General features: G+C 41.8%; 2 protein-coding genes across 2 annotated transcripts; one reads left to right on the top strand and one right to left on the bottom strand.

The window, feature by feature from the left end:
• Positions 1-365: 365 nt before the first annotated feature.
• On the bottom strand, positions 366-1,347 carry MELLADRAFT_69423 (uncharacterized protein; the record flags this gene model as incomplete). Its single annotated transcript, XM_007418385.1, has 3 exons — positions 366-489; positions 562-1,063; positions 1,329-1,347. 3 exons carry the CDS (start codon positions 1,345-1,347, stop codon positions 366-368), a joined length of 645 nt encoding a protein of 214 aa, XP_007418447.1.
• Positions 1,348-1,619: 272 nt separating this feature from the next.
• MELLADRAFT_113668 (uncharacterized protein) lies at positions 1,620-2,123 on the top strand (the record flags this gene model as incomplete). The annotated part of the gene is made up of 2 exons (XM_007418416.1): positions 1,620-1,963; positions 2,039-2,123. The coding sequence occupies 2 exons, from the start codon at positions 1,620-1,622 to the stop codon at positions 2,121-2,123; spliced, it is 429 nt and encodes a 142-aa protein (XP_007418478.1).
• Between the last annotated feature and the right edge of the window lie 7,546 nt (positions 2,124-9,669).

Raw genomic sequence — 9,669 nt, 5'->3', positions numbered from 1 at the left:
ACATTGAAAGGACACAGGTGACTAGATGTGTGATCCACAGTTATGTAGAAGCACCATCAGAATTTAATCTGAAGAGTGTCTCTCACAGTCCATGTGAGACCGTTTCCACTAAAAATCAGCACTTTTTCACTGTGAGACTGTCTTTGTATGCAGCTCTCTACATCTAGATTAAACGTATCAAAGACATACTTCCCAAAATAAAACAACAGACATTATTCCCAAAGAATAACTGGAATGCTTTAAATTAAAAATAAACAACTAATCTCTTTCTCATGTTTTTGAGGAGGGCCCGTAAATATCAGCTATACTTCCTATATCTTTCTATATGCGCTTCATGATTCACACCACTGATTGAATCTTTTACATCAAGAGCCCAAGCCACCCGACAGTCCCGTCCCATGAGGTGTATGGGTGTAGGGGGGCGCGGCAGCATCAGGTTCCGCTCCATTTGCAGCAGTAGCAGCATCTTCAACATCACAGGTGTGTTTACTGTGGAAAAAGTATCATGTCAATCAGAATGATCTCGTTCAGATGCAATATTTTTTTGCTTCATCTACTCACATCTCCTGAGCCATTAGTGCCCATAGAAGCCCGGTATCATCTTGATATTCTTGCAACTTGCACTTAAGACATTTGTAAAGTTTGCCTGACAACTTTTCTTGACTCTTCAAAATTTCCCGCTGAGCAATAACTTTGGGATCTTCCGAACGCAACATTGTCTGAACGTATACAAGCATTGTTTGAGTTTTGTAATCGAGTTTTCTGATGTCATCAGTCTCTTCCTCCAAAGGCACAATAGCTTCAATAATCTCCTCAATCTTGTGGCAGTTGAGAAAGCCGTGTGTTTGTACATGTTGAACAATATAGTCAGGGAGTTTGTGGAAGTACCTGATGTCAAGGTTCCGTTTGATATAGATATCAAAGTCCATTTCACGTTCTGCAGAAGTTGAGCCGCCTCTGGGGATTGCATTTGAATCCGGCTTTTGATCATGAAACACAATGGCTTCTAACCCGGGTAAGATGCCGCTACTTACATGGCCTAATACAGGTGGAAATACCATTGCTACATGGTATGTAGACAAAGGCTTCAACTGAGAGCTTTGAAAAGATGAGAAATGGAGAGAGCACTGACCAATACGTATATAACTTATTGATTTGGGATGTGATGAAATTTTGGTGCAGCAGAATCCGGCAGGAGTAAGGATAAATTGACATGGTCTTTGGATAAAACCAATCGAGCCTTGAATGCAGCACAAATCTAATGAAAGGGGTTGTATGTAAACATTTCCACAAACCCACTTGAATTCACAAAGGGTGTAAATACTTACATACCTGAGTGCCATACATATGAACCCCGCTCACATGATCATAGTCAGTCCATCTGTTTTGCTTTTGTGACCTTCAATCCGCATTGAAACTAAATTGGCGTGTGTGAAGTTCCCGTAATTTGGCAATCCTGGTCTCATACGTCGACGCAACAGAGTTACCCAAAGTCTCAAGTTTCATCAAGCCAAGATCATATGCCATCATCATCTTAGGTATCATATCAAAGACCGTGTTGCCCACAGTAAATACTCATGCAATCAAGTTGCAGCATTGTGAAGTAAGCCAAGATTTTGATGTATGCATACAGCAACAATAACTTACAAGGTGTGACCTTGCAGTATCCAGACCCTTGGGTCAAGACTGCTCTAACACTTTCTCTACCTCACGGTGGCCCAGCAGCTTTCATTTGCTTCCCAGAACGTGTAATCGCAGTCTCATTGACACCAGGGACAAATATTGAGCAGATGGTATCTCTAAAATCAGGAGCCACAAACAGAATCATCGGAGGGGGTACAAAAAGCCTGAGTATTCAGCCTGTGCGTGAAAGTGGTGAGCACCTCCCTACTTTGAAAGTCCTGACAACTACCAGCGGGATTTTGGAAATAGAACTCAGCACATCTGAGCTTCAGAGACCCATGTGAGCATGCTACCTATTGTGCTACTCTTTTTGAGATTGATCTTCATGACTTCATCGCTTTTGGCCCTATTGCAGGCCCTTGACTGCTGAGGACTGCCTTGACAGGGCAACTTTCAAGCTCAAGACCAAACTTGATCAGGCTGTCTTCTTTGGTGTATAGAAGAGGTGATCTACTCTATTTCAAGTAATTATCAATTTAAACTGATCAATTTGTCTGTGTCTGCATATATTAGAATTTCATCAATATGGATAAGCCCTGATAAGCCACGATGAGCAGAGATGAGCTGTCCCTTACCTCTGTTGACTTTCTGCAGGACGTCCCACAGGTTCTACCACGCCCAATACAAGACCTTTGTGAAGTCAATTACTTTCTGTGTGCTATCTTCAGAGGTCTTTCCAATGAAGGTTCATGCAATAGTGCTAACTTGGACCTTCTAGCAAGATTGGAGGTTTACCATCATCAGATAAGACAACGTTTGGGAATTCACAAAACCCAAAGCAAAACTCTGACTGGGATGCAAATGCTTGTACTTCAGCTCAAATCAGGGGTGCAATTGTCTGCAAAGCACAGTGATTTGTGATTACCAGTAGTGATGCCCCTCTTGAGGTAGACAAAATATTTGTTGTGGTAATTGTGCACAATGAAACCCAGCAGCCTGTTGATTCCATTATTCAGTGTGATGATAAATCCGATCATAGTTGAGTGGGAAAAGGAAGAACAACCTAAACTCATACCAAGTAAGGTGGCCCAGACAGAGTTGGCTGCCCCCAGGTGTTGCATCTCACAGACCTAGCCATGATGTGTCATTGCAACTTTGAATTGTGTTTATTTTGATGGCAAGTAGGCCCATACAGTTTGTGGAGCATCATCCCTGGAGATTGAGGAGTTCAGCTCAAGTTGAGGCCTCAAACAGAATTCAGTTCAGTAATGAGATTCATGACCAGGCACTGGTTGAGGTTATGATTGACAAAGGCAAATTGAATTGGATGCTTATTTACCACAACTGTGAGACTTTCAGCCCTCCTCACTGTCAAGGGGGATGTGGCGGTCCTTGTGATACCAGGAATTTTGTACAAGGTATGTATTTGAAAGGTATCCTCACAGGGGCCAAAACAGATGCTCACATAGGTGTGAGTGTTGTAGACTTTCCATAAGTCTCCAAAAAAGATTGAGTTTCTTTCAGGTTCATCCAATTGACAATTTTGGTAGTGTACAGGCAATGAGGCTGTTTTGCTCAGATTTTGCTTGGTGTTGCTGGACAATGCTCATTTTCTTCTTGGATGAGCATTCTGTGGGCTCAGTCTCTCAGATGAGGATTCAGGATCAAATCACCACCCTCCCAAATACGTGTCAGGCTTCAGCACTACACAATAAACCCGGCTTTTGTTGAAATTTGGTTTGCGGGGTGTCCAAGAATCGAGGCCAAAACTTGGTTTGACTTCAGCGGGTTTTTGAGCAGAAACCAGTTGTTTGACGGGTTGAGTTTCATACTCCAAGTACAGTTGGCCAACCCCTCACTTACAGATTCTATTAGAAGATAAAATGAGAAGAGATTGTCAAAAAGAGAAAGATGAAGCATTTAATATTGAAAATTAACCAACAATAAAAAGAATATTCTCAATAAGATTCATTTTTATCTCTTCCAACTTCACTTTGTTTATCTAAAATATAAATACGTCAAATTGACTCACATGAGTCAAGTATTTCCATGAGTCGAGTATTCTATCGGCGGTCCTGTCGTTTCTTTGTTACGTTCATCAAATGCCAAATTGCCTTTATTCTGGTCCATGTTGACTTTTCATTTGATCGTACTTTGACTCACCTTTTTTGAATGCTTTTTTTGAAGGTTTCAGGGTTCACTGCGATCTTTTCAACACACCTTTTGTCAACTCTTGAAATCTACAAACAATCCAACTACGTACTTTGATCGGACCAAAGATTCCTGTGTTCCTCTACATTTTGTGCTTTTCTTTGTTCGGCTCTCAATCTAGCCCAATCAGCGTTTTTAATGTTGGTCATTTAGATTTGTAATTTTTGTTCTCCTCCCCACTCATTCTTTGTGTCTCAGTCTAGGGATTTTCTTTACTTTCTTCCTTGCCGTCTCATTTATTGTTTGTCTGTCAATGTCAGATCTCCTCTTACTGAGCTTTTGCTTCGGACCAGGTGCTTTTAAAAGCATGTCTTGCTTTTGTTTTCTTTTTTTAATGCTTATGCATTGTCTGGTTTTCATCAATATCTGACCCGCACCGCTACACACCGCTATAACTCAAAGTTTTTATAGCGGAGCAGTACACCGCAATGGGTGTGAGCGCAATCGCAACTCAATATGGATCCTACCGCTATGACCAGTTCCCTGTGTTGCAGTATACCGCAACGCACCGCAGCGCTCAAACACGCCGCGGCTGTCTCGTGTGGTCAGAGTGGTCTTTTTTTAGAAAAATTATCTAAGATTGCACAAATAGGAACAAACCAGTGTGAAGAAATGAAAAAAACATCTATCTAAGATTGTGACAAAAGCAGATTGGTGAAAAAGTAAAGAGAAAAAATTTTTGAAAGAAGAATAGTGAATAAGAAGGAGAAACAAGCAACACATGTAAGAAAAACAATTAATGAGTGTAAAGAAAAGTTTAAAAAGAAACATAACAGTTGAGAAAAAAAAGAGAAACAAGTGTAGTGCAAAAAAGTTGTAAAGGGAAATAATTGAAAGACAAACAAAAACGAGTGTAATGAAGTGTAAAAGTAAATATGATAGCTAAGAGGAAATCAGGAGGATTTGCCCTTTGCTTTTGCCGACTCCTTCTCAAAGGCGTGAACATAAGCCAATGTGTCAGCAAACTTACCATTGTTGGAACATCCAGCTTTTAACCATTCACGAAGTGCTACTAATTTTGAGATTGAGGATGGAGATAATGCTCCTCGGGCTGGTGTAGCTATGTCAGCTGCGGATGAGAAAGTTTGTTCCACAGCACAAGTGGAGGCCAACAAAAAAAGGTGATCTTGAGCTAAGGTAGCTAGGCCTGGGTACTTCGAGGCATGAGCCTGGATGGTAAAAGAAAGAAAGAAAACAAGATAAGTAAGGTTCCAAACAACAAAAAGAAAGAAAGAATCCTTACCTTCCACCAAGTCAAAGGAGTTTGACCACAAGACACCGCATCATGACCATCTAGATACCTTTGCAACTCTGCTTCTCGTGCCTTGGAACCATTGGCAGGAGTTTGAGTTGCAACAAAAAGGTTGTATGAAGATATCTCCACAGGTTGAGAAGCCGATAAATATTGTGAAGCCGGAGGGGTTACAGGCCAGGCATTTAACACCTCCCCAAAGCGATCCTTGACAACTGACTTGACTGATTCATGGTACTCGGGGTAGTGGAGCTCGAAGATTTTCAGGCACATTTGAGGGTTGAGGACTGTAGCAACAAGGAGAGTGTCACAACGCATAGCCTCATCTTGGTATAAGATGAGCTTAGGTAGCATCTTGCTGATCATCTTGTGAATCAAATCGTATTCAGTTGAGTCATGAACTGCTTGAAGTTCAGAAATGATTTGGTGATATTCCGCTATCAAGATACAACCTGAAGCAAAGTCGCCTTCCATCCTTTTGGTAGAAACCCGGAAAATCTACAAAGAAAAAGATTTAACATCAGTTTAGAGATGAAATTAAGACAAACAAAGGAAAAAGGACCCAGATCACTTACCTCCAAAATCTGGTTCAAAACCTCCAGAGCATCCCATTCATCAGGCAAGATTTAGAGGCCCTGGTAGTATCGTGTCTTACGATCAGATGTCAAAACCACATCCACCACCTGAAATGATTCATTTCAAGTTAGAAAGATGATAAATGAAGGCAAAATAGAAGACAAATCGATGTGAACTCACATCGCGGGCTGAGCATAGGCGCTTTGATACATCTAGATTGATGTTCCATCGCAATCCCCAGCCAGGAATGGGCTGAGGTCCGTGATAGCCAAGTTGAGAAGACTTCCCTTTGAACTCGCCTTGACGTGCCCCGCTTCGGCATAACAAGCCATTGAATTTTTGGCCCTAATAACCAATGAAAAGTGAGAAGAGAGAGGAAAATAAAGCAAAAGAGACATCTGTGAAAACAAAGATTGGACTTACTTTTCAATAACCAAGAATGACAGGGCATAAAGTGGTGTTGTACACATTTCCATCCACCTTGTCTTCATCCTTGTTATCTGAATTGATGGTACACTGATAATCTTGAGGATTTATATGGTAGTCGTCCTCATCTGAGCTGTAATGATCTGATTGATCATTGTTGTTGTTGATATCATCGGAATCGACTTGAATGATTGGAATGGGCATTGCGAGGTTGGTAGGAATGGAAGGCTTGGATTTGCATGTCTTGATACCGAGTGACTTCAGGCCCTTTTTGACCACAAGGCCTAACTTGTGAGCATAACAACGTACATGATTGCGTTCGGTGTTCCAAAAAACCGGTTCGTCCATGTTTGATAAAACTTCTGCAAGCTCCACTGCCATGGTGTTGTTGTTTGAGCCGGAGTCGGTGGTTTGAGCTAATAAGTAAAGGGAGAAACAGTGACAAGAGCATGAGTCAATGAAATAGAGATAATGATGCGTCAAAAATGGAATACTTATATTATGGTGGAGACCATGCTTGATGAGAAAATGGGCCACAGGTTGAGCTAGAAGGACGCCGTAATGATTCCACACAACCAATTTGAGGGTAAGATGGACTATTCGATAGGTCCATTTCTTGTCGATGAAATTACAGTGGGTCTCATCAAAGCCCAACTACCCCCCCGTAGGGGGGGTTCAAAATTTTGGCCTCTGAGGACCTTGAAAATCAGTGAAAAAAGTCATTTTCACCGTGCGATTTGACTGATCTGGGGTTGGATTCCGCTTCGGGAACCCACTTTTACCAAGTTTAAAGCCATATATTACCCTCTGGTACCCATATAGTAAGCCTAAGGATGTGATTAAATGTGCTTGGTTCGAAATATTGCCCAAATGTCTAAAAAAAAGTTTTTTTTGCCTCGCACGCGTCCATCCTCATAGGATTAGAATGAGATAGGTCCCCCGAGCCCATTAAGCTTATTAAAATGTGTGCTATGTAATTATGAGGTGTGTATAATTCATCTCAAACTTGAAATTTTGCTTTGCGGGCGCGGGGTAGTTGGGCTTTGATGAGACCCACTGTAGCAGAAACACCAATGAAAGCATACTTGCTTCCTTTGGTAGTCCATACATCATGGAGCAAACAAAACCAAGCACCGTTGTCCTAATCAACCTCATAACATAATCAGTTATGTAAAGGATGTGATGTGAATTCAAGGTATCAAACACTTACTTTGATTTCATCATAGACTGAAGCACTGAGTCCTACATATAGCTCCTTTGCCATCAATGCTGCCACTTCTGAGTTCTAAGCGTAGCCTGTCGATTGGAGAGCTTGAAGGCTCCACACAAGATTTGGTCTTCAAATTGAGCAAAAGCAAGAGTGTGGTGTGTGATCCAGATGACCATGACATGCTTGAGTGGGTCCAAGCTGAAAGTCGGTCGGGATAAGAACGAATCGAGTGTACCGAGTTTGCCTTCTGCAACCAGGACTAGAGCAGCCTGTTCTTGTATCCAGGTGCGAGGGAGGACAAGTCCTGCCTCAATGGCAAGATTGCGCTGTGGACAACTTGGTCAATCCTTTGCACCATCACGATGGTCGTATAAGTTGTAATAGCTATTCTTCCCGCAAACAAACATCACCTTGCAGAATTTGCACCTGAATCCACAAGGATTGGGCCCAGTCTAGGGTGGGCAGAACAAAGAAAGAAAGAACAGAGAAAGTTTAGGAGGGAACAAAAAGAAGATCAAGATAAGAAATTGAGAAACAAAAGGTAGCAAAAGAATTGAAAGAGACTCTTACCTCTTTTTTGACATGGACCGGGGAGTCGTAGAATTCCAAGAGGTTGCCAACTCGTTCAGCTTGTGCTCGGCGTGCACCAGTCTCATTACTTTCAACTACTTCGACATTGGAGCTTTGGATGAGATCAATGACTTCTGGGACTTCAATATCCTATCGATGTCCCAGGAATGAAAGATAGTCAGAGAAAGGATATGTAGAAATAAAAAGTATAAGATCAAATTTGAACACAAACACTTACCTCAATGTAAGGTGCTTGCGCTTTTTAGCTGATGGTCCTGATTGGCGGGGGGTCACTTTTCTCTTGAACATTGCTGGAACTTGAAGCTTACCCTTCTTGTTCTTTTTTCCAATGCTGGATCGTCCCTTCTTCACTACCATGGACTTCTTAGAAGTAGACATGTTGGTCGATTTGGCCTGTAGCATAATCGAGTCATTGGACTTGTTGGATGACTCGGATTGATCAGTCTTGGAGCTGTCATCAGATAACAACAAGGCCGACCCAGATCTGTCTGATTTCAAACCGGGTGGAGGGTTATCGGTAGTAGTACTAGTAGGGCAAATCAAAGCACGACGAGAGTCAGGAGACTGAATAACAAAGCCAGGGGATGGAGATGGCACGGCTAAAGTATGACGCCGGCGTAGGTTACGAGTGGGAGTGGGTGAGGTTAATCTTTCCTTGAGTTGAGGATCAGGATTGATAGTATTTTGTGAATTCATTGTTGATGATGGGTAGATTTTGTTAACAATGTGATAAACAAACTAGAGTAAAAAAGTTGAAAAAAAAATAAGCAAGATACTCAAAGAACCTAATGGATGAAGAAAAGGGGAATATACGTACCTCTTTGTCTTTTGCCATAGTATTTAAGCTGAAGACGTGAAGCCTTCACGTATGAGGAGGTTGATGGGGTTTGGAATTTGAAATCAGGAGGCCTTGTTGGTGATGGTCCCTAAATGGACTCTATCATTGCTTCGTTAGCCTGGGGGTGTTCAAGTCTTGATTAATTGAAGAAACATGTTATTCAAGAAACACGTTAGAAACGAGAATTGAGTTGTTGACATAAAGAAATGATACAGAAACTGGCTTTTGATGAAGAGGTGTTAGTTGACATGAAGGTGGCTTTCCGGTGGTTGGTGATTGCAGAGGTTGATATAAGATAACTATATTGCCGGTCGGTGGTGATATCTGTTCATTGGTGATCAAAAGGAGAGAGATCGATGATATGATATGTATATTATAGAGAGAGAAAAGGATCTTCAGTAAGGTAAAAGGAAATTTAATATCAATATGTAATGTACATACCACTATCACACCAATATTCGGCCGATATCCCACCCAAGTGCGCTGCGGCGCTATGACATCATGGTGGGCTATAGAGCGACAGCGCTGCGAACCAACCGCTCGACAAGTTGGGCCATATCTTTGGCGGTGCGGCCGCCACAATACCGCTCCGCCACCGCAATTTTGAGCAGAGCGGGTCGGATATTGTTTTCATCCTCAAGGTTGCTTTTACAAATTTGCTGTTCAATGAGGCACTGCTAAAAGCCAGATGCGCGAGTATTTCACCCAGCGTGTGTGTTTACTGTTGGCCTATAAAAGATCAGTGTTGTTGTAGTGCATTTTGTTAACTCACCTCTCCTGTATTACCGCCTGCCCATTTCCCTCTTCTTTGCCTTCATTGTCTCAATCAAACAGCTTTATTATTTACCCTCTATCTATATCGCCTAAAAATCTGTTCCTTGTTTATACCTGCCCATCACTTCTCATCATGATCAGCTATCTAAATGTTGATCTCCACGAATA

This window comes from Melampsora larici-populina (genome assembly GCF_000204055.1).
Source record: "Melampsora larici-populina 98AG31 unplaced genomic scaffold MELLAscaffold_91, whole genome shotgun sequence".
Taxonomy (NCBI): domain Eukaryota; kingdom Fungi; phylum Basidiomycota; class Pucciniomycetes; order Pucciniales; family Melampsoraceae; genus Melampsora; species Melampsora laricis-populina.
This window is presented reverse-complemented; position numbering and strand designations above follow the sequence as displayed.